General features: G+C 45.8%; 1 protein-coding gene across 2 annotated transcripts in view; it reads right to left on the minus strand.

The window, feature by feature from the left end:
* The window catches only part of RNaseX25 (Ribonuclease X25), a 161,336-nt gene that overhangs the window by 115,798 nt on the left and 20,609 nt on the right, over window positions 1-24,929 (minus strand). For both annotated transcript variants that reach the window (XM_068356286.1, XM_068356287.1), the window contains exon 3: window positions 20,214-20,363. In XM_068356286.1, the coding sequence (XP_068212387.1) occupies window positions 20,214-20,363 (150 nt within the window). The remainder of the gene's footprint in view (window positions 1-20,213; window positions 20,364-24,929) is intronic.

Below are 24,929 nucleotides of genomic sequence, written 5' to 3' on the forward strand. Positions count from 1 at the left end.
TACCGTTGCCAACATACTTCTGTAACCCTTGATCGTAGGAGCTGATAGGGATCTTACGTTCCTTAGATGTAACAGGAAGTCAGCAATCTGGGTTACAGTGGTACTGGTTGAGGAAACTGCATTCGCCTTGCACCAGCTTCGGAAGACTTCCCATTTAGACTGATAGACTCTGAGAGTGGATGTCCTCCTTGCTCTGGCAATCGCTCTGGCTGCCTCCTTCGAAAAGCCTCTAGCTCTTGAGAGTCTTTCGATAGTCTGAAGGCAGTCAGACGAAGAGCGTGGAGGTTTGGGTGTACCTTCTTTACGTGAGGTTGACGCAGAAGGTCCACTCTTAGAGGAAGAGTCCTGGGAACGTCGACTAGCCATTGCAGTACCTCGGTGAACCATTCTCTCGCGGGCCAGAGGGGAGCAACCAACGTCAGCTGTGTCCCTTTGTGAGAGGCGAACTTCTGAAGTACCCTGTTGACAATCTTGAACGGCGGGAACGCATCAGGTCGAGATGGGACCAATCCAGCAGAAAGGCATCCACGTGAACTGCTGCTGGGTCTGGAATCGGAGAACAATACATCGGGAGCCTCTTGGTCATCGAGGTAGCGAATAGATCTATGGTTGGCTGACCCCACAGGGCCCATAGTCTGCTGCAAACATTCTTGTGAAGGGTCCACTCTGTGGGGATGACCTGACCCTTCCGGCTGAGGCGATCTGCCATGACATTCATATCGCCCTGAATGAACCTCGTTACCAGCGAAAGCTTTCGATCTTTTGACCAAATGAGGAGGTCCCTTGCGATCTCGAACAACTTCCTCGAATGAGTCCCTCCCTGCTTGGAGATGTAAGCCAAGGCTGTGGTGTTGTCGGAGTTCACCTCCACCACCTTGTTTAGCTGGAGGGACTTGAAGTTTATCAAGGCCAGATGAACCGCCAACAATTCCTTGCAATTGATGTGAAGTGTCCTTTGCTCCTGATTCCATGTGCCCGAGCATTCCTGTCCGTCCAGTGTCGCACCCCAGCCCGTGTCCGATGCGTCCGAGAAGAGACGGTGGTCGGGGGTCTGAACAGCCAATGGTAGACCTTCCTTGAGAAGAATGCTGTTCTTCCACCACGTTAGAGTAGACCTCATCTCTTCGGAAACAGGAACTGAGACCGCCTCTAGCGTCATGTCCTTTATCCAGTGAGCAGCTAGATGATACTGAAGGGGGCGGAGGTGGAGTCTCCCTGACTCGATGAACTGGGCCAGCGATGAAAGTGTCCCTGTTAGACTCATCCACTGCCTGACTGAACATCGGTTCCTTCTCAGCATGCTCTGGAAGCATTCTAGGGCTTGATTGATCCTTGGGGCCGACGGAAAAGCCCGAAAAGCTCGACTCTGAATCTCCATACCTAGATAGACAATGGTCTGGGATGGGACGAGCTGGGACTTCTCTATATTGACCAGGAGGCCCAGTTCCTTGGTCAGATCCATAGTCCATCTGAGATTCTCCAGACAGCGACGACTTGTTGGAGCTCTTAAAAGCCAGTCATCTAAATAGAGGGAGGCTCTGATGTCTGCCAAGTGAAGGAATTTCGCAATATTCCTCATCAGTCTGGTAAACACAAGAGGTGCCGTGCTTAGGCCAAAGCACAGGGCTTGGAACTGGTACACAACCTTTCCAAAGACGAACCTTAGGAAAGGTTGGGAGTCTGGATGGATGGGGACGTGAAAGTACGCGTCTTTCAGGTCTAACGAGACCATTCAGTCCTCCTGCCTGACCGCTGCTAGGACCGACTTCGTCGTCTCCATCGTGAACGTCTGCTTGGTGACAAAAGCATTGAGAGCACTGACGTCCAGCACCGGTCTCCAACCTCCTGTCTTCTTCGCTACCAGGAAGAGACGGTTGTAGAAGCCCGGGGATAGATGGTCCCGGACTATGACTACCGCTTCCTTTTGTAGCAAGAGCGACACCTCTTGTTGCAACGCTAGCCTCTTGTCCTTCTCCTTGTAGTTGGGAGAGAGGTTGATGGGAGATGTAGCTAGAGGGGGACTGCGGCAGAACGGAATTCTGTATCCCTCCCTTAGCCACTTCACAGACTGAGCGTCTGCACCTCTGCTCTCCCAAGCTTGCCAGAAGGTCTTGAGTCTGGCTCCCACTGCTGTCTGGAGAGGAAGGAAGTCAGAACTTGCCTTTTGCGGACTTGGAACCCTTCTTGGATTTGCCACGGTGACTGTCGGCACGGGTACCTCCTCTGCTGGAGGTTCTGCCACGAAAGGGCGGGATGAACCGAGTTGCAGGAGTGTCTACTGCTGCAGGGCGGAAGGGTCTAGGCACGGAAGGTAAGGTTTTAGCCTTACGTGCAGAAGATGCCATCAGATCATGGGTATCCTTCTGGATAAGAGAGGCAGCCATCCCCTTAATCAGCTCCTCCGGAAACAGACACTTGGAGAGAGGAGCGAACAACAACTCTGACTTCTGGCAAGGAGTGATACCAGCCGATAAGAAGGAGCAAAGATGTTCTCTCTTCTTGAGCACTCCCGACACGTACGAAGCCGCAAGTTCACCAGACCCATCCCGAATGGCTTTGTCCATGCTAGACATGATCAGCATGGCAGAGTCCCTATCTGAAGGGGAAGTCTTCCTGCTTAAGGCTCCCAAACACCAATCGAGGAAGTTGAAGATCTCGAAGGCACGAAAGACTCCCTTCAACAGATGATCCATATCAGAAAAGGACCAGCAGATCTTCGATCGTCTCATAGCCAACCTGCGGGGAGAGTCAACCAGACTTGAGAAGTCGCCCTGGGCAGAGGCAGGAACTCCCAAGCCGGGTTCCTCTCCCGTGGCATACCAGACGCTCGACTTGGAAGCAAGCTTGGTAGGCGGAAAGATGAATGCAGTCTTTCCCAGTTGCTTCTTGGAATGCAACCACTCTCCCATAACCCTCAAAGCTCTCTTAGATGATCGTGCGAGAACAAGCTTGGTGAAGGCAGGCGCAGCAGACTGCATGCCCAGAGCAAACTCGGAGGGAGGAGAGCGAGGGGTTGCAGACACAAACTGCTCAGGATACAAGTCCCTGAACAAGGCAAGGACTTTACGAAAGTCTAAGGAGGGAGGCGTAGACTTGGGCCCTTCAAAGTCAGAGTGCGGCTCATCCAAGTGTGCAGCTTCGTCATCCGATACTCCATCATCCGAAAGCTGAGTAGGAAGTGGCAAAGGCAGAGCAGAAAGCTGAACGGCTGAATCCGGCAGTACGGGTGCATGCGTAGCTGCGGATCCAACATCATGCCGCTGCTGGTCAGTCTGCGAGCTGGCAACAACAAAAGCAGAGTGCTGGAGCGTGGGAGGGGCTGCAGTGGGTTGCGGAGCATGCTGTAAGGTATGCGGAGCATGCTGTATGGTATGCGGAGCATGCCGCATGGGTTGCGGAGAAAGCCGCATAGTGCTGGAACCCGGCAGCTCTACAGCACCTTCCCACTGCTGATGCGGTAGCTCACGCATGTCAACGGATGGAGCAGCAAGAACATGCGTCTGGCAGGGAGGACTGCGCATCGGTGGAGGAGCTCTCACAGGTGGAGTGTGGGAGCAGGCAGCCGCAGTATCTGCTGAGCGCACAACCTCGGCGGGTTGTAGGTTAACAGGAGCAGTGTTAACCTTCTCAGCATGATACTCCTGCATGAATGCCGCAAGCTGAGACTGCATAGTCTGCAGCATGGACCACTTAGGGTCTACCGTGGTTGGAGCAACAACAGACGGAGCAGAAGCCTGTTGTGGAACCACTCTACCTCTCTTGGGAGGTGTGCAGTCATCAGATGACTGCAGCGAGTCCGAACTGACCCAGTGGCTACACCTGGGCCGTTGGACTCGCTCGGAAGGGACCTTACGTTTGAGCGGTCGTGAGACCTTGGTCCATCGTTTCCTCCTGGAAACTTCTTCCACAGACGAGGAATGTAAGGGCTCATTCGTCTGTTTGTGGATGGGACGATCTTTGGCAGATACGTCCGCAACCACTGAGGATACATCCGTGCGCCGATCAAGGCCTGCCGAACCCTTTGGTCCTTCGACATTGCTTCTCCCCTGGGCTTGGGAGCTTGCAAGAGGTCCCGGACTGGGAGGACGACTGGCACGCACAGATGTACCCTCATGCGCAACACTGACACTGACACTTTTCACATCACTAGCACTGATAACACTTCCCACTGCACTTTTCGCTTTCAGCTCTCTGACATCTGCCAAGAGCTGATTACGGTCATTAGCCAATGACTCCACTCTGTCACCGAGAGCCTGAATGGCACGCAACATATCCGCCATGGATGGCTGAGCACTAGTAGCAGGTTCGGGAGTCACCACCACAGGGGAAGGAAAAGGTTGAGGGGCATGGGGAGAGGAAAAATCCACAGAGCGAGAAGAACTCCTCCTGATTCTCTCCTTCTCTAACCTACGTGCATTTTTGAGGAATTCGTTAAAATCGAATTCCGAAAGCCCAGCGCATTCCCCACATCGATCTTCCAATTGACAGGATTTACCCCTACAATTGGAACAAACGGTGTGAGGATCTATAGAGGCCTTCGGAAGACGCCTAGCACAAGTCCTAACGCTACACTGCCTGTACTTAGGGACTTGAGACTGGTCAGACATCTTGAATTTTAGAAGTAGTCAAGGGGGAATTCCAAAATCTAGCAAAGTTCGTTAACAATTAATCCAAATTAATTCCAAAAACTTGCTAAGCTAATGATAAAGCTTCCTGAATAGCGAAGGCTAAACTCTAGAGTGAATACATCACCAAATCGTGAACAACAACTCCAGAATCAACAGCGTATCCAAGTAGGTCTTGCCGGCGGCACGACAGAGGAAAAATTGAGTTCTTGTTGACAAGAAGTACTTGAGTACCTACTCACAGATGGCGCTGTTGTGTACACCCCCACCTGGATAGCGATCGCTGGCGTATCCCGACCGTAGATTTCTGTCGGGCAACGGAGTTGACAGCTACATGATCATCGGGTAAGATTAATATTGAAAAATATTCTTTTTTACTCACAGGGTTAACTACTGCAGTGTAATTGTTTAATGGCTATTCTTTACTTGGCAGGGGTAGGAGAAACTCTTTAGCTAGGGTAAGCAGCTCTTCTATAAAAACACTCCAAAACCAATCTTTTGTTTTCTAGTCTTGGGTAGCACCATAGCCTCTGTACCACTATCTTCCATCATCTTGAGTTAGATTTCTCTTGCTTGAGGGTTCACTCACGCATACTATTCTGTTTCCTTATGTCCTTTCCTCATGGGGCTACTTTCCCTATTGGAGCACTTAGGCTTATAGCATCATGCTTTTCTATCTAGGGTTATAGCTTTTCTAGTAATAACAATAATAATAATAATAATAATAGTAATAATAATAATAATAATAATAATAATAACAATAATAATAATAATAACAATAATAACAATAATAATAATAATAATAATAATAATAATAATAATAATAATAACAATAATAATAATAACAATAATAATAATAATAATAATAATAGTAGTAATAATAATAATACAGTAATAATAAAAGGAATGTAATTGAGTAGAATCCCTCTGTCTTACAGTCAAAATCAGTCTTGTATGTCATCAGTAACTCCTAAGGCTGTGAGCTTAGGTGACAACTTATGGCATGGTTCCTTGATATGTCAGCGTGAGAGAGGAAAGGTGCTTAAGTTCCTAAAATCCCTCTCATCAAAGAAAATGTCTACACCTCTACAATGACACACAGCATTGTCTAAAGCCTCACTACAGTAATGGCTTTCTATGGGTGACGTGTTGTCAGATAGCAGACGATTTGTGCATTAGAGGTGCTGTGAGGGTTTCAATAGAGCCTGAACTCATGGGTCTCCCTTATACATATATTAACTGAGTCTGTGCTTTGGACATTTATATACTGGTATTATTGTCAATATTTCTTTGGTATATCATATCGTACTGAATTCCCTGTTCTGGCCTTTATAAAAGGAAAGTTCTTTGGGATCACACACCAGCCTTTACTCCAAACAAGTGGAATGAATACATGGCACAATAATAGAGACTAGAATTATCATTGGAAAGAACCAAATGCAAATGGCGTCAGGATACATAATGCAAACAGGTAAACAAATACAAAATGAGACAATAATTCTAGGAAACACAACTAGACAGTTCTACTGAGTAGTCAGAAAGCCTAAATAATAGTAATAATAATGATAAAAAGGCACACTGACTTATTGTGCCCCAGTAAGAGGGTATAACAGAGAGATGCCTTAATGGATACATTAGAATAGGAATGGTTATGTAGGTGTAATAAGAGGATGAAGTTTTGGTGAAAGATGTAGTTTTGGAAAAGCAAATGCAATTCTTTCATAACCAGAAATTTTATTTTCTGACCACAACATTCAAGTAACCAAGTCAGTAGTTTAAAACAAACGAGCGGACAAGATGATTATTATAATGATGTTTGGGATGATCAAGCAAAGGATTGTGCTATACTGTTATAAGGTAAGTCATGCTTAAGACAAAAAAAGAAAACTCCAGTACATGTGATTAGGATAACAACAGACAAAGAGACGGTCTTGAGAATATAATTATGTAAACCAAACAATAATTTTACGTATGCAGCACAGATTATAAAATATATGAGAGAGAGAGAGAGAGAGAGAGAGAGAGAGAGAGAGAGAGAGAGAGAGAGAGAGAGAGAGAGGGAGGGAGGGAGGGAGGGAGGGAGGGAGGGAGAGGAGAGAGAGAGAGAGAGAGAGAGAGAGAGAGAGAGAGAGAGGAGAGAGAGAGAGAGAGAGAGAGAGAGAGAGAGAGAGAATAAAAAAAACCTTTAATAACAAAATTAATGAGAAAGACTACAGACAAAAAAAGGAATGAAGCATATGAAAGATATAAAGTTGAAAAGAAGGGAATGATAGAGAATCTATTAAATAAAAGATTACAATTGATGGTATATCAAACAAACAGGCTATACTGCATCTATATAATTTGAAGTATACACAAAAACTTAGAAGTATGTGTCCTTGAAGGACCATTTTATAATTAAGATAAATCCAGGCTGACACGTAATATATGGGGAAAACTGAACAGGCATATATGCATCAATGATCAGGCATAGCATTCAACTCAAACAATCCACTTAATCTTCAATGTACAAAGCTGTACTCTGAGACATGCCAAAATATCTAGATGAAAAATTCAACAAAATCAGGGAGACATGCACGTACGAAAGTTTCTTTTCCACTCGGGGAAAGTGACGGGTACTAACCTTGAACGTATAAACACAAACATATTGCCATTTTCAAAATGATAGAGTAATCAGTAACCAAAATTACTTACGTCTCCCATATCTCCTTGATTCTTGAAAATGTGTCAAACATGTTACTAGACTTTGATTTTAAATGTGAAATAGTATTAAAAAATTTTATTCCAATTGAAAAACTCATGACAGGATATAGCCTGTCTAATGCAGAACCTATAAAGTAATCTATAAACTACTAAGTGGTACTGTAATCATAATGGATTTCATAGAGGTAAAACAAGTTAGGATGTTGCAATAAAATTAGATTCATACAATTATTCTATACGAATATAAAAAACATTCTCATGCACTATTATTGTGCATGAACAAGATTACTCATAGAATATATGGGCAAATAATATCCAATGATGAATAAAGAAGAAATAAATCTATACTAACCCAGTAATTTTGCTTTTGTTCCTATGCGGATACAAACCCTTCGTCACTTTGCTATGACCAGAAAAGAGAGAAAATGTACATTTCTAGTAAAAATGTTTGGTTACCAGCTATACCTTCAAGCTGGGTAAGAGCCAGCTTGCCTCGACTAGGCTGGGCCAGTCTTCTGGTTGCCGACCTAGACGATTCTCCTCCCAATGCAATCCAAATTCCATGTTGTGCTTCAGAGTGCCCCTATCTTTCAGGTACATATCAGGTATGTGAACCTGTCCCAAGTTTGAAGGGCGCCCTTGGGAAACCTTCGTGAACCGGGTCAAGGTAGATTCACATAAGTTATAGACGGACTACTGTGGTATACAGTGTTCCTTTTTTTCACCTTATGATTTTTGTAGGGAGTGGCCACCCTCCCCATGGAAGAAGTATGCTACTCATCACGAGAAGAAGGCTATGAGGGATAGGTCTCAGTCTGCTTCTCCTTCTCAAGAGGGCAATAAGAAGGGGAAGCCTTTATGTGTGACGCACAATCTCTCCTTCTTTACCGGAGTTTCCCAAAACTCCGGTAATTGAGGAGGACTGCCGTAACTTTCAGATTCATGAAACATTTATTGGTCTTTTCACCACTGGGGCATAGTGAACCAAAATTAATTCCTACTGATACCGATCCTTTGGATTTGGCCTTAGTACTGCCTGAACCTGAGACTGTGCACTTATCCTTAGCCCACAACTATGCTAGTATTAACATATCTCTGTACGCACTGACATCAATGAATGCACTGCCATCCCTGTGTGTGATCGCACTGGCTCACAACCTGAACATGCCACCATCCCTGTGTATCCTTGCACTGACGGACCACCTGGAGGGTTTACCACTATTTTTCGAACTAGGACTCATACTAACTTGAAGAATACATGTGCACGTTCCCACGTCCAAGTGGAAGACTTTAGCTGCAACTAATCTTATTCCTGTCTGCACAGACCATTAGTAATCCAAATGTATTTAAATCTCAGGCTAATGAAAAGTAACAAAGTAGGAGTTTTTACATTTTTAGAAATAGGAGAAGAGAAAGGCCTTGGAACCCATGACCGCGAGAGATCAACTCTGCCCAAGAAACAGAGATCTAATGCTCCCCCTTATCATTCTATAGCCCTTAGACAGACGTTTTAGGTGTGATTCACCTAACAGATTTTTCTCTTCACAGGTGTCCAGTTTGGACAGAGTCCTCCACTGTTCAATCTCAGTATTATGTAGATAGAGATTCCTTTATGAGCAGCAACCAAGACTCTCTCCAATCAGTCTCAGTAACGTCATTTCATCGCCCTAACTGTAGGCGTGAGCGTAAAGATATCACGGGTACATGAAACTAGCCTTGTCGCTCCTTAAGAGGAATCTACACTCACTACGTCGACTAAGATCGTCATTGACTATTCTCCAGATCCGACTCGTGAGGCTGCCACCGGCAATGCTGGTGTAGCCCCACTAGAGGTTCCAGTCTTCAGATCTGAGACCTCTCATTTCTAAAAGTCATGAGCCTCATAAGACGACTTGAAGGTATTAGAGACCCTCCGCACGCGCTGTGCAATTGACCAAATTTTACCCGATTCACATACAGTAGTGTTTACATTTACTGGGTAATGTATTGTAGATGGGTGATTCCCTAGAGTATTGTGCAAAAGACGACATATCAGGAGATGCATCAAGCACCAAAACTGGATAGAACTTCGTACAAAAAGGATTAGTGGTCTTTGTATAAAATATGTACACTTAGTTAACCTTATATATGTCATCATTACTGTATATACATATGTACAGTACAGTATTACAGTAATGTATAGTATTGTTTATTAACCATACATGTACTGTATGTAAATTACTACTATACTCTACAATATATACAGTGATACCTCGGTAGTCGAACGACTCTATACTCGAACAATTCGGAGTTCGACCAAAATTTTCGAGAAATTTTTGCTGCGGTGCTCGACCAAAAATTCGGTACTCGACCAGCCGAACACGTGACGACCGCATGGGCTTTGTGATGATCGCGCCATCTCGGCCACTCTCGCTTGTTCGGGAAGCATCAGTTCTCTCGAGAGCGTCACTCAGACAACGCGCGATCAGCATTCGTTGTGATTTAGTGATTTTCAGTGCTTTTAATTGCTTTTTTAGCTTTCATAATGAGTCCCAAGAAAGTAATGAGTGTTAAGGGGAAGGAGAAGAGGAAAACAGTGCGAACAACGATCGAGTTGAAGAAGGAAATTATAGCGAAATATGAGAATGGTGTACGAGTGTCCGATTTAGCGGTAGAATACGGAATGGCGAAGTCGACCATTTCTACGTTTTTAAAGCATAAAGAAATGATTAAGAAGGCGAATGTTGCAACGGGAGTTACGGCGGTAACTAAGCAAAGGCCACAAGTGATTGAGGAGATGGAAAAGTTGCTTTTAATATTTATTAAAGAAAAACAGTTGGCCGGGGAAAGTGTTAGTGAAGCGTTCATTTGTGAAAAAGCGTTGCATATCTATGAAGAATTAGTGAAGAAAAGTCCGAGTACCAGTGAAAGTGATTCATTTACATTTAAAGCGAGCAGGGGTTGGTTTGAAAAGTTTCGTAATAGAACAGGTATTCATCGTGTTACTAGGCATGGGGAGGCAGCTAGTTCGGATCAAATTGCAGCCGATAAATACGTGGGGGAATTCGATCGGTACATAAATGAACAAAATTTGATCGCACAACAAGTCTTTAATTGTGATGAGACTGGGTTATTTTGGAAGAAAATGCCAGCCAATACGTACATTACCAAGGACGAGACGAAGATGCCAGGTCACAAGCCAATGAAAGATAGGCTAACATTGTTGCTGTGTGCAAATGCAAGTGGCGATTGCAAGATCAAACCCTTGTTAGTGTACCACTCGGACAACCCCCGGGTGTTCAAACGAAATAATATTTGTAAAAGTGCACTACCAGTTATGTGGCGCTCGAACACTAAATCTTGGGTCACAAGACAATTCTTTACTGAGTGGATAAACGAAGTGTTTGCCCCCCAGGTTAAGGCTTACCTCATTGAAAAGAGCTTGCCAATGAAATGTCTTCTGGTTATGGACAATGCTCCTGCACATCCTCCAGGTCTCGAGGATGACTTGAAAGAAGAATACAGCTTTATCAAAATCAAATTCTTGCCCCCCAATACTACTCCCATACTCCAGCCCATGGACCAACAGGTCATTTCAAACTTCAAAAAACTCTATACCAAGGCCCTTTTCAGAAAGTGTTTTGAAGTGACCAGTGACACGAAGTTGACCCTAAAGGAATTCTGGAAGGAACACTTCAGCATCCTCAACTCTGTTAACATGATTGACCAAGCTTGGCGAGGTGTGACCTATAGGACATTGAACTCTGCCTGGCGTAAGCTGTGGCCATCATGTGTCACAGAGAGGGAGTTTGAAGGTTTCCAACCAGAGGCGGGTCCAAGCACTGCTACCCCTGTAATTTCTGATGACACTGATGTCGTTGAGGAAATTGTTGTCATGGGCAGGAGTTTGGGGCTTGAGGTCGACAAGGATGATATTGATGAGCTTGTAGAAAGCCATTCTACCGAGTTGACTGTGGAGGAATTGTTGCACCTGCAACAACAACAGCAGCAGGATCTGATTGTGGAGCAGGAATCTTCAGAAGAGGATGAGGTAAGGGAGGATGTTCCAAGTTCTCTCATCAATGAAATTTGTTCCAAGTGGGCAGATGTGCAGGCTTTTGCTGAAAAATACCACCCAGAAATTGCAGTAGCAAACCGGGCAGTGCATATGTTTAATGATAGTGTCATGTATCATTTTCGAAGAATACTGCAGAGGAGGAAGAAACAATTAACAATAGACCAGTTTTTCACAAAAGAAAAGAAAGCTGCTACATCAAAGCCTGTTTCTCCTCCAAAGAAGAGACAAAGAAGAGAAGAAACCCCTGAAATAGATCTGCCCACCCTTTCATTGGAGAGAGAAACAACTCCTGAAGGAGAACTACCCCGCCACATCATGGAAGGGGACTCTCCTTCCAAGCAGTAACCTCCCCTTTCCATCCTCTCCACATCCATCCCTGTATGCCATCGAACCGCTGCTCAAAGGTATGTTCACTACAGTACAGAAAATGGTTTAAAATTGTTTTATTTTAGTACAGTAAATGGTTTAAAATTGTTTTATAGGATTTTCTGACCAATTTCATACACATTTAGATAATTATTGTTGTTTAGGTACACGTTTTATTAATATTTTGGGCCTGTTCGAGTGCTTGGGAACGGAATAGAATATATACCATTATTTCTTATGGGGAAAAAAAATTCGGTACTCGAACAAATCGGAGGTCGAACACGGATCTCGAACGGATTATGGTCGAGTACCGAGGTATCACTGTATATGTAGGGTACGTGTGCGATGAGCTGAGAATAGAACAGTTAAGCTGTACTGTAGTAATAGTACTGTACATATATTACAGTAATACTGTGTATATATATATATATATATATATATATATATATATATATATATATATATATATATATATATATATATATATATATATACTGAGGTGAATGCTCGAGTGCTTGGACGAGGATTAAAACTGGTAGGCGAGAATGATCATGAATGGGAGGTAAATCAGTTGTTGTTTGCGGATGATACTGTGATACTGTACTGGTAGCAGACACAGAAGAGAAGCTTGACCGACTAGTGACAGAATTTGGAAGGGTGTGTGAGAGAAGGAAGTTGAGAGTTAATGTGGGTAAGAGTACGGTTATGAGATGTACGAGAAGGGAAGGTGGTGCAAGGTTGAATGTCATGTTGAATGGAGAGTTACTTGAGGAGGTGGATCAGTTTAAGTACTTGGGGTCTGTTGTTGCAGCAAATGGTGGAGTGGAAGCAGATGTACGTCAGAGAGTGAATGAAGGTTGCAAAGTGTTGGGGGCAGTTAAGGGAGTAGTAAAAAATAGAGGGTTGGGCATGAATGTAAAGAGAGTTCTACATGAGAAAGTGATTGTACCAACTGAGATGTATGGATCGGAGTTGTGGGGAATGAAAGTGATGGAGAGACAGAAATTGAATGTGTTTGAGATGAAGTGTCTGAGGAGTATGGCTGGTGTATCTCGAGTAGATAGGGTTAGGAACGAAGTGGTGAGGGTGAGAACGGGTGTAAGAAATGAGTTAGCGGCTAGAGTGGATATGAATGTGTTGAGGTGGTTTGGCCATGTTGAGAGAATGGAAAATGGCTGTCTGCTAAAGAAGGTGATGAATGCAAGAGTTGATGGGAGAAGTACAAGAGGAAGGCCAAGGTTTGGGTGGATGGATGGTGTGAAGAAAGCTCTGGGTGATAGGAGGATAGATGTGAGAGAGGCAAAAGAGCGTGCGAGAAATAGGAATGAATGGCGAGCGATTGTGACGCAGTTCCGGTAGGCCCTGCTGCTTCCTCCGGTGCCTTAGATGACCGCGGAGGTAGCAGCAGTAGGGGACTCAGCAGTATGAAGCTTCATCTGTGGTGGAAATGTGGGAGGTTGGGCTGTGGCACCCTAGCAGTACCAGCTGAACTCGGCTGAGTCCCTGGTTAGGCTGGAGGAACGTAGAGAGTAGAGGTCCCCTTTTTTGTTTTGTTTCTTGTTGTTGTCGGCTACCCCCCAAAGTTGGGGGAAGTGCCTTTGGTATATGGATATATATATATATATATATATATATATATATATATATATATATATATATATATATATATATATATATATATATATATATATATATATATATATATATATATATATATATATATATATATATATATACTATAGTATCAGCGAGTGTTATATTAGATAGGAACAACAGTGTTTTGTGTTTTTTTGTTATAAGTGTTCCAATGACTACTGTAGTGTTACATATGGTACTGTACTATACCATAGTTTTACCTTGTATAGTACTTAGTGTACACGTGTGCAAATGTACTGAACACTTACTGAAATGTTTTGTTTCATTTACACAATACTTATACAGTCATACCTCTCTTCACGAAAGAAATCTACTTACAAAATTTTCCAGCTGCGAAACGAAATGCGAATACTTTTATGACTCACTTCACAAAAAATGTTTCATTTTAAGAAAAGAGATTTGCCTGCCAGGCCGAGAATAAAATAGTTACCCAATAAAATGTTGAAGAAAATGGGTTTCGACAATAAAAAATGTAGCTATAGTTCACAACAGGGGTAACTATCATAGTACAGTACATATGGTACTGTATATTTAGTATCTGTACAGTATTCTACTATTTTCCATTTATTATTACATTATGTTGAAATAACTACTTGATTTACAGGTATTAACAGTTAGCTTAGGTTTATTGAATGGTTCAAATGTATTTGGCTGTACAGTATTTCATTGTGGTAATACTGTAGCTTTATTATTAAATTTAATGTGGTGTTTTGTAGGGTTTGGAACGAATTAGGCAATTTGCAGCCGCCCGTTGAGAAACTACCGCTAGAGAGTTATGGGGTCCTTTGACTGGTCAGACAGTAATACATTGGATCCTTCTCTCTGGTTACGGTTCTTTCCCTTTGCCTACACAATTGACACCGAATAGTCTGGCCTATTCTTTACAGATTCTCCTCTGTCCTCATACACCTGACAACACAGAGATTACCAAACGATTCTTCTTCTTCTTCACCCAAGAGGTTAACTACTGCAATGTAATTGTTCAATGGCTACTTTCCTCTTGGTAAGGGTAGAAGAGACTCTTTAGCTATGGTAAGCAGCTCTTCTAGGAGAAGGACACTCCAAAATCAAACCATTGTTCTCTAGTCTTGGGTAGTGCCATAGCCTCTATACCAAGGTCTTCCACTGTCTTGGGTTAGAGTTCTCTTGCTTGAGGGTACACTCGGGCACACTGTTCTATCTAGTTTCCCTTCCTCTTGTTTTGTTAAAGTTTTTATAGTTTATATAGGAAATATTTATTATAATGTTATTACTCTTAAAATATTTTATTTTTCCTTGTTTCCTTTCCTCACTGGGCTATTTTCCCTGTTGGGGCCCCTGGCCTTATAGCATCCTGCTTTTCCAACTAGGGTTGTAGCTTAGCATTTAATAATAATAATAATAAATGTGACTCACAACACGAAAAAATCACTTTACAAAAGCCACTCCAGAACGAATTAATTTCGTGTTGTGAGGCATTAGTTATAAAAAACAAGTAAAAACAATATTAGGCAGTACTTAGTGTTTTAGTCGACCGTGCATAGGCAATGGGCAGTGAGTTGGTAGGGTTAGGAGTTATCCCACCCTACGGCAGCAAGTATTCGCGGATTCTCGGTCTTCACGTCTGTCTCTGTTACCTAGCCCTAGTGAAAAACAAGGGATACCTGTACATTATTGGTTCATACTAAAATATTTAATCTTGTCAGGTCATAGTTTGAGGCTGACATTTAGACATTGTCTCTTCAAGAGCAGGTTTACATGTCGCGTGTAATTTTATTTCTAGTTCAGGGTTAGTCACACATCCATCCTATGACAGAGACTTCCCTCCTAAGGAAGACTCCCTATTTAAATGATTCAGGTTAATATAGGAAAATACAAATTAATAACAAAAAATTTAGTGCTTGGGATTAAATATATGGCACCAGAGAAAAGTCCTCGGATAGCAACAGGATGCCCAGAGACCCAAGCCAGATGTCCAGCCACGAAGTGGCTTGCATGGCACACTTCGCAACCTTCTCCTGGCTTAGGATCTCCGTAGCCGAGAATGTCACCTACCGGGAGGAGAGTTTCTCGAGAGAAATCCCCCTAGAGAGCTCTTCCACGGAGTGGTGGAGGGGAAGAGCTAAACAAGACTCCCCCATGATCTCGAAGTACCTCCTCTGCTGTACGCGAGGAGGTGGGAGGAGTTTGTTCCCGGCAGAGGAACGGCTGGAGGAGGCGAGTTCGGCGAGCTGGCCCTCAACCTTGTCTCTGGCACACTTCACTCCCTGGGACCAGGGCAGAGCCGCACTGGCCTTTGGGAGCTTCTGGGTACCGTATACTTGGTCCAGGACCGTGTCCTTGCCTTCGCGAGGGGCAGTCTCGGGGTCCTTGAATCCGTTGAGTTGCCTCATTAACTCAGGACCTGCCGGAAGGCATGCTCCGACTCGTGCTGTTCTCCTCCTTGCGGGCTGGCAGCGAGGTCTCCTGTCCCCAGTAGCTCTACTTGGGGAGATACGTGGACGTTCTCCTGGGGTCTCGGTAGCTCCGGTCGAATCCGGGTGGAAGACTTAGGGATAGTCTTCGAGTCCTTAGGCTCCCTCCTGGGAGGGATACAGGACTCAAACAAAGAAGTCTGGGGGCTCCTCTCCACGCGAGACGGTTCTCTTCCTCGAGGTGGGGTTCCTCCCATTGGTGCCGTGGGAGAACGCCTCACCTCGCTGGATTCCCCTGAGGATGGAAAGGCTTCATCCACAGGGGAAGGAGAAAACGTCTGCAAAGGGGAAGGGGCTTCCCGACGGACTTCTTGGGAGCCAACTTAACCCTGGGAGAAGTAACCACGAAGTCCACTCCTCTATTTCTCTTCAGCGGGGACGCAGGTGCCGTTGGTTTCAGTCCCAGATCAGCGAGGGCCGGTTTCATCGCCTGCACGACCGCTTTGATCAGGGACCCGAACCAAGGGTGGCGGCTGACCGACGCAGTGTCAGCAACACCCGCTGGAGGGAAGGGGATTGGCTGATCCTTAGGAATGGATACTACGGGGCCTGCCTGAAAATAAGAATGTTGCGTGGACCTCTCCGAAGAATTTTCCTGCTCTTGGACAAGCGTAGCTCTGCGCTTGCGGGGTGATCGCACGGTTGGGCGCGCTGCGAAACCCGGCGGGAATCGCTGGCGGCGTCGCGCTGGCGCTCGCGCGATGGTTGAATCGCTGGTTCGCGCGCGGGCGAACGTGGGCGCACAGAGATGAAGGTGCGAGCGCGGGGGGGGCGAGGGCGCGCAGGTGAAAGGGCGCGTGGGCGCGCGAGCGAGTGGGAGCGCGGGCGAGCGGGCGTGCTGGCGAGGGGGCGCATGGGCACGCAGGCGAAGGTGCGCGTGGGCGCGCAGGCGAAGGTGCGCGTGGGCGCACAGGCGAAGGTGCGCGTGGGCGCGCAGGCGAAGGATCGCGTGGGCGCGCAGGCGAAGGATCGCGTGGGCGCGCAGGCGAAGGTGCGCGTGGGTGCAAGGGTGAGCGCTGGCAGTCGGGAGAACGATGGCGCGTAGGCGATCGGTGGCGCGTTGGCGAGCGATGGCACTGGCGAGTGACGGCGCGTTGGCGAGCGACGGCGCGTTGGCGAGCGACGGCGCGTTGGCGAGCGACGGCGCGTAGCGCGAACAGGCGAACGAATACGCACAGGCGAGTTAGCGCGTGGGCGTGTCGGAGACCTGTGGCGATCCGGCGCAGGGGCACATTGGCGCATAGGAGAGCGCTTGCATGCAGGCGAAGGATCGCGTGGGCGCTTAGGAGATCGCTGGCACGCACCTGCGCGTTCAAAAGGAACCAACTGGGGCGCAGGACCAGAAGACGAGGATGTGCGCAAAGGCGAACGCTCGAGGGTGGACTCAGGAGACATCTCGTGGGCGCACCGCGCAGGAACCCGGGCTGGTTTCGAAGTGTGCGAGATGGCGCGCAGGCGATGGCTGGCGCGTAGGCGAACGTCGGCGAGGAGGCGGAGGGACAGTGTCCCTGCCTGCGCCCAGATCTGGAGATCGTGGGCGCGCGGGCGAACGTTGGCGCGCATCAGGAACTGGGCGAGCCGTTGTGCGCTGACGAGCAGGAGATCGTGGACGCTCAGGAGACCGATGGCACACATTGCGCGTAGCAGGAACAGAAATGCACTGGCGAGCTAGAGAACGCTGGCGCACAGGAGGTCTCTGAGGCACAGGAGAGCGTTGGCGAGCAGGAGATCTACGGCAAGACTCAGGAGATCGCCCGGCGCAGCGAGTCCAGAGGGACCTGTGAGCGCCTGTGCGCTAGCTAAGGAACCTCTAGGACTTCGCCCGCGCATGTAAGACCTGGCTCTCGAGAGACTCACCCACATTGTGGGAAGAGCCCTCTTGCCCCAAAGGGACCGGTACCTGTTGGATAACGGGGTGCGTAGGCGCCCACTGCGCATCAGCGTCCAGGAACGGGGACGGAAGAAGGAAGGCCTCTACGCCGAAGAGGAGGGCGAGCCTTACGGCGAAGATGACCTCGAGGCACAGCAACACCATTGTCTGTCCTCCGAAGAGTCTCTGTCAGTGCACTCCCCCGAAGCGGAGAGTCACCCGCAGGAGAGACCGTTGGACACAGCTCCTCCCTCGAAGGATGTTCGGAGGGGGGAACTGAGCCTTCAGCAACAAACGCAACCACAGCAGGGGTTTGACCCGACCCGTCGGAAGCCTCTGCCACAACAACGTCGACAATAGACAGAGGATCTACCTCAGCTATTACCGGCGACTGTTTGACAGCTGCTCCCAACTGGATCAGGTCAAACAGGGCTTCCTTGGAGGGCGAGCCCTTAAGCCTCAAGGAAGCCCAAAGCTGGAAGAGATCATCGTTAGTCACATGGTCATTAACAGAATCAATGCCCTCCCCCGGAGCAGGAGGGGGAGCTGCCTCGCTATGGCAGGCAACGCACTCTCCCGAACCCCGAGATTGGGAAACAAAAGAAGGGCCTGCACTACCACTCGCGAGAGACCAATCGAGTGGGAGCTTCGGAGGAGGTTCGGGCGGCGGAAGAAGAGTCCCCGGAACCTTCCTTCTTCAAGGCAACCCTTGAAGGAGAACGGTCCCGCTTAGGCTTCTTTTTACGCCGCCGGGTAAACCTCTCCCACTGGGAGGTAGGCCACTCCCTGCACTCACTACAAGTATTTTCCCTTTCACACCGTTGACCTCGACACTGCGGGCATAAGGAGTGAGGGTCCGTCTCGACCGCCGACATGAACGTTCCACAGGGCGGTCGGGGAGTCCAGGGCACTTCCGCATGATGGAAAGAAAGGATGAGGCCAACTTCAAACACACAAGCTGAAAGAAAAAGCAATAAATTAAGGCTGTCAACAACGCGAGGGCGAAGCAGAGACGTCTGCTCATCGCCCGAGCCAAAAGTGAAGTGAAGCAGTTCACCGGTGTGTGAGGGGGGAGGGGTAGCTAGCTACCACTCCCCTACCCCCTTGCTAACTAGCGCGGGGGGGTAGTTAACCCTCGTTAAAATTTTAATGACTCGTCATTTCAGCTACGCCGAAAGTAAAACCCCATGTAAATAGCGTGGTTTGTATTTCGGTTACGGAACAAATCAATTTTTAATCTTTTCCTTTTGAAAATGCTTGAGACACTTATAATTGGCTAGGTAGCTTTTCTTCCACCTGTGATTGGCGTAACATCAATGCAACTGCGGCCTGCCTTGTGTATCTGATATCTCCTCTCTCTAATAACAATCGGTTACAAATTCTTCTTCACAATTTTACTAATATTTTCTTGCTTTTGCTATGGTTTCTCTAATCAACCAAATTAGTTTTTTCTCCAACCCCTCATCACAAGTCCCAGCTATTTTCTCACCAGCATTCTGAAGTCTTCTACCTAGAGAACTTCCATGTAGACCTCACTGAGCATCACCTATCCATCCACAAAGATATGGGATATAACGTGGAACTTGCCTTTTTCCTCTATCAATATGATGCAAAAAAAAAAAACTCATCCTAAACTCATGATTAGTTTCAACCTATGTTCTTGACCTTTTTTTTTACTTAAAACTCTTCTAAAGCCTCCTGGATCTTCAGATCACTGTAGTACTTCCATCAATTCAATATTGTATCTCTCTCCTCAACAGAATTCATACACACAATCAGGCAGCCAATTAGAAAGGTTTCATCATCTTATGAGACTTTTCCTAATGTTTCATTTCCTTTCACACAACTGAACAGCTTTTTGAAAATCCTATGGTGCTTTTCACAACATGATGAAAACCACACCAGCATTCACTTCCTGAAAGAAAAAGAAAATGAAAAGTTTGGTTAAGGGTGCATCACTATGTCTAATCGATGTGGCCAAAAATGTAAGTGAAGAGACTTTGCTGGTAAGAGGGCAGGGATCCTTGCATTTGCTCCCACCTGTCACTTAACTGCTCGTTAAAACGATTCAACAGTCGTCCACCTCGCAGTGAAAACATATCCCCTACTTAAAGGACAATGGTTTGTATTTTGGATAGGAACAAAGCATTTTTTTTCAGATATTGACATAATCATAACTGAAAACAAATGACACCATAGAGAAAACTGAACTACTTATTTCAACAAAGGTAAATACAGTGTATAGGAAAATGAGCTTACATGTACTGTAATCTACTCATTACCTCTCTTAGTTATCAATGGAAAGTGAACACTATGTCATTCACAAAAGATTCAAGAGACACTTTTATGATGACCTCTGAACTGATAGATTTTGAAGTCACCTTTTTGTTCTTTTTATTCTAATCTACAGACAGAAATTTGACTTACCAACTTTGAGCCAAAAAAATATTCCAAAAATATGAGGGTATTGTACTGGCACTTACCAGATCCCATGAACTGTCCATGAGGTCATGTTAGGGAAAATGTTGCATGAAGAATGAGGATTGTGAGACAAGTGACTGATGCAGCTGGTGATGGGCCACTGTTGAGTGAAGATCAGTACGTCCCACTCAACGTTCCTATACCACGAGGACCTGGAAAACAATTCAAGGTATTTTATTCAGAAAATTATGTGACATTTAGAATAATATTAGTGTTGATTTTTTCTTATATACGATCCTGTATTTGTGATTTAACTTTACTTTTCACTTTTAAAAGAAGGCTACTGAAACTGCCAATAAAGCTAACTAATTTATCAAACCTGATATAACCTCCATATCCATATGGGCTAAATTCTCCCCCTTCAGTATCGAGGAAGATAAAAATGAACTACTTAATATACAGAGGTTTAGAACCAAAGCCTATTAGTTTAAAGGCACTCCTCGTTTAACAACAGGATTCACTCCATCAAACTCGTCATTAAGCAAATTTTTCCCACAAGAATATATAAGTCTATCTAATGTTAACTGCAAGTCACAAACTTTTCACATATTCTAACTAAATTAACTGTATTTACCTGAAATAAATAATTCTATAGTATTAATTATGATATTTTAATTATAAAATAAATTTTTGAATATACTTACCCGGTGAATATATAATAGCTGAGCCTCCGGCGGCTCGACAGAAAAACACACAAAAACTCGCGAGCGATCGCTATGAAGGTTGCGGGTGTGCCCACTAGCGCCAACTATCGGCCAGATACCGCATATACATGTAAACAGACCCAATTTTTCTCATCCCGCTGGGTCTCTATCGGGGAGGAAGGGGGGGCCTTTAATTTATATATTCACCGGGTAAGTATATTCAAAAATTTATTTTATAATTAAAATATCATTTTTAAATATTTAACTTAGACGGTGAATATATAATAGCTGATTCACACCCATGGTGGTGGGTAGAGACCAGAGTTAATTAAGTTTACAGCGTATATGCTTAGAGTTTTTGACAGTTATCTCATAACAAAACCCAAATATATAAAGGTACCTGGTAAGGAAGTTGACTTAGACGATTACTCTGCCTTATTAGTCTGTCTTCCTCACGAAGCCCAGCGATCCTCTTAGGATGCTGAAAGACTCCCAGGAGCTGAAGTATTAAGGGCTGCAACCCATACAACAGGACCTCATCAAACCCCTAATCTGGGCGCTCTCAAGAAATGACATTTGACCACCCGCCAAATCAAAAAAGGCTGCGAAAGGCTTCTTAGCCTTCCGTACAACCCAATTAAAAAAAAAAACATTTCAAGAGCAGATTAAAAGGATATTGGAATTAAGGGAATGTAGTGGTAGAACCCTTACCCACTACTGCATTCGCTGTAACGAATGGACCCAGTGTGTAGCAGTCCTCGTAAAGAGTCTGGACATCTTTTAAGTAAAATGACGCGAATACCGATTTGCTTCTCCAAACGGTCGCGTCCATAATACTTTGCAGAGATTTATTTTGCTTAAAGGCCACGGAAGTTGTTATAGCTCTTATTTCGTGCGTCTTAACCTTAAGCAAGCATCGGTCTTTTTCATTCAAGTGAGAATGAGCCTCTCGTATTAAAAGTCTGATAAAATATGACAAAGCATTCTTTGACATAGGCAATGATGGTTTCTTAACTGAGCACCATAATGCCTCAGATCCACCTCGTAAGGACTTAGTACGAGCTAAGTAGAACTTAAGAGCTCTAACTGGACACAGCACTCTTTCAAGTTCGTTGCCTACGATCTCTGACAGGCAAGGTATATCAAAAGACTTAGGCCAAGGACGAGAAGGCAGTTCATTTTTGGCCAGGAAACCAAGTTGAAGTGAACATGTGGCTTTTTCTGTAGAAAAGCCGATGTTCTTACTGAAGGCATGAATTTCACTGACCCTTTTAGCCGAAGCCAAGCACACTAGGAAAAGCGTCTTGAGGGTGAGATCCTTCAGGGAGGCTGAATGTAATGGCTCAAACCTGTCTGACATGAGGAACCTTAGGACCACGTCTAAGTTCCATCCAGGAGTTGCCAAACGACGTTCCTTAGAGGTCTCGAAAGACTTAAGGAGATCTTGGAGATCTTAATTGTTGGAAAGATCTAAGCCTCTATGACGAAAGACCGAAGCCAACATGCTCCTGTAGCCCTAAATCGTAGGAGCTGAGAGGGAGCGAACATTTCTCAGATGTAAAAGAAAATCTCCGATTGGGCTACAGAGGTACTGGAAGAGGACATAGATGCTGGCTTGCACCAATCTCGAAAGACTTCCCACTTCGACTGGTATACTCTGAAGGTAGAAACTCTCCTAGCTCTCGCAATCGCACTGGCTGCCTCCTTCGAAAAGCCTCGAGCTCTTAAGAGTCTCTCGATAGTCTGAAGGCAGTCAGACGAAGCGCGGGGAGGCTTTGATGAACATTCTTTACGTGGGGCTGACGTAAGAGATCTACCCTTAGAGGAAGACTTCTTGGAAAGTCTACCAGCCATTGAAGTACCTCGGTGAACCACTCTCTCGCGGGCCAGAGGGTAGCAACCAACGTCAACCCTGTCCCTTCGTGAGAGGCGAACTTCTGCAGTACCTTGTTGACTATCTTGAATGGTGGGAATGCATATAAGTCCAGATGAGACCAATCCAGTAGAAACGCGTCTATGTGGATTGCTTCTGTATCTAGGACTGGAGAGCAATAGATTGGTAACCTTTTGGTCAACGAGGAGGCAAAGAGGTCTATGGTGGGTTGACCCCAAGTAGCCCAAAGACTCTTGCCCACGTCCTTGTGGAGGGTCCATTCCGTGGGTATCACCTGACCCCTCCGACTGAGACAGTCTACCAAGACGTTCAAGTCCCCCTGGATGAATCTCGTCAACAGGGAGATGCCTCGATTTCTTGACCATATGAGAAGGTCCCTTGCGATCTCGAGCAGCGTGAAGGAGTGTGTGCCTCCTTGCTTGGAGATGTAAGCCAAAGCTGTGGTGTTGTCTGAGTTGACCTCTACCACTTAGTTTCGAAGAAAGCTTTCGATTTCATCAAGGCCAAGTGGACTGCTAATAGCTCCTTGCCGTTGATGTGCATGCTCTTCTGACTTGAGGTCCACAGACCCGAGCATTCCCGACCGTCCAGGGTCGCACCCCAACCCAAATCCGACGCGTCTGAGAACAACACGTGGTTTGGGTTCTTGACTGCTAGGGATAGTCCCTCTCTCAGACTGATATTGCTGTCCCACCATTTCAGGCATGCCTTTACTGGTTCGGAGACTGGGAATGATACCGTCTCTAACGTCTTGTCCTTGTTCCAGTGAGAGGCTAGATGGAACTGGAGAGGCCGAAGGTGTAGTCTCCCTAGCGAGACAAACTGCTCCAGGGATGAGAGAGTCCCTACGAGACTGTTCCAACTCCTGACTGAACAAACGTTCTCTTTTCAGCATTAGTTGGACTTCGAGCAGGGCTTGTTCTATTCGGGTGGCAGACGGAAAAGCCCGAAAAAACTGGACTGCGAATCTCCATCCCCAAATATAGAATAATCTGGGATGGGATCAGTTGGGACTTTTCTAGGTTGACCAAAAGTCCCAACTCCCTGGCCAGACTCAACGTCCAATGTAGATCCTGCAGACAGCGAAGACTGGACGATGCTCTGAGAAGCCAGTCGTCCAAGTACAGGGAGGCTCGGATTCCCGATAGATGGAGGGATTTTGCCACATTCCTCATGAGCCTCGTAAACACGAGAGGAGCAGGACTGAGGCCAAAGCACAGGGCTCGAAACTGGTACCCCACATTCCTGTAAACAAACCTCAGAAAAGGTTGGGAATCCGGGTGTATAGGAATGTGGAAGTATGCCTCCTGAAGGTCGAGAGAGACCATCCAGTCGCCTTCCATTAATGCTGTCAAGACAGCCTGGTAGACTTCATCGTGAAGTTTGTCTTGACAATGAACACATTGAGCGCACTTGCCTCTTACGTACTCCTGCAGTGAACATGGCTGCCAGATCAATGGAGCCATCCCTGATAGACTTGTTCCTGCAGAGAACGTGGCTGTCAGATTATTGGAGCCATCCCTGATAGCCTTGTTTATGCATGACATAATTGTACAGCAAAACTTCAAACGCTCGAAAAAACTCCTAACAGGAGATGGTCTAGCTCTGAAGCCGACCATAAAATCTTGGAGCGTCTCATGGCCAGGCGCCAGGGAGAGTCTATGAGGTTTGAGAAGTCTATCTGGGCAGAGGCAGGAACTCCCAAGCCGAGAACTTCTCCCGTGTCATACTGTATCAGACTCTCGCTCTATAAGCCAGCTTAAAAGTAGGGAAAGCAAAGGCTGTCTCCCCCAAACTCCTCCTGGTGATTAACCAGTCGCCTAGCAAACGTAAAGCTCTCTTAGAAGAGCGAGAGAGCACTAGCTTAGAAAAACAACGGCTTCGAAGTAGCTAGGCCTAGTGTAAACTCTGACGTTTAGGCGAATGAGGAGCAGCAGTTACAAAAAGATCCGGACAAAGATCCTTAAAAATCAGCATGATTTATTTAAAGTCCATAGAGGGCTGAGCAGCTTTAGGCTCCTCTCCGTCTGACAGAGTCCTCAAGGGAATATCAGTAGGAGGGGGATCAGCAACTTCCTCATCTGAAGGAACCTTGTCCGACAATTGCCGAGTCTCAAGCAAGGGAGAGACCTGCCGTGGTGGCAATGCTTGACAAGCAGAGTCCACACGCAAAGGAGCAA

The sequence above is a fragment of the Palaemon carinicauda genome, chromosome 32 (genome assembly GCF_036898095.1).
Source record: "Palaemon carinicauda isolate YSFRI2023 chromosome 32, ASM3689809v2, whole genome shotgun sequence".
NCBI lineage: Eukaryota > Metazoa > Arthropoda > Malacostraca > Decapoda > Palaemonidae > Palaemon > Palaemon carinicauda.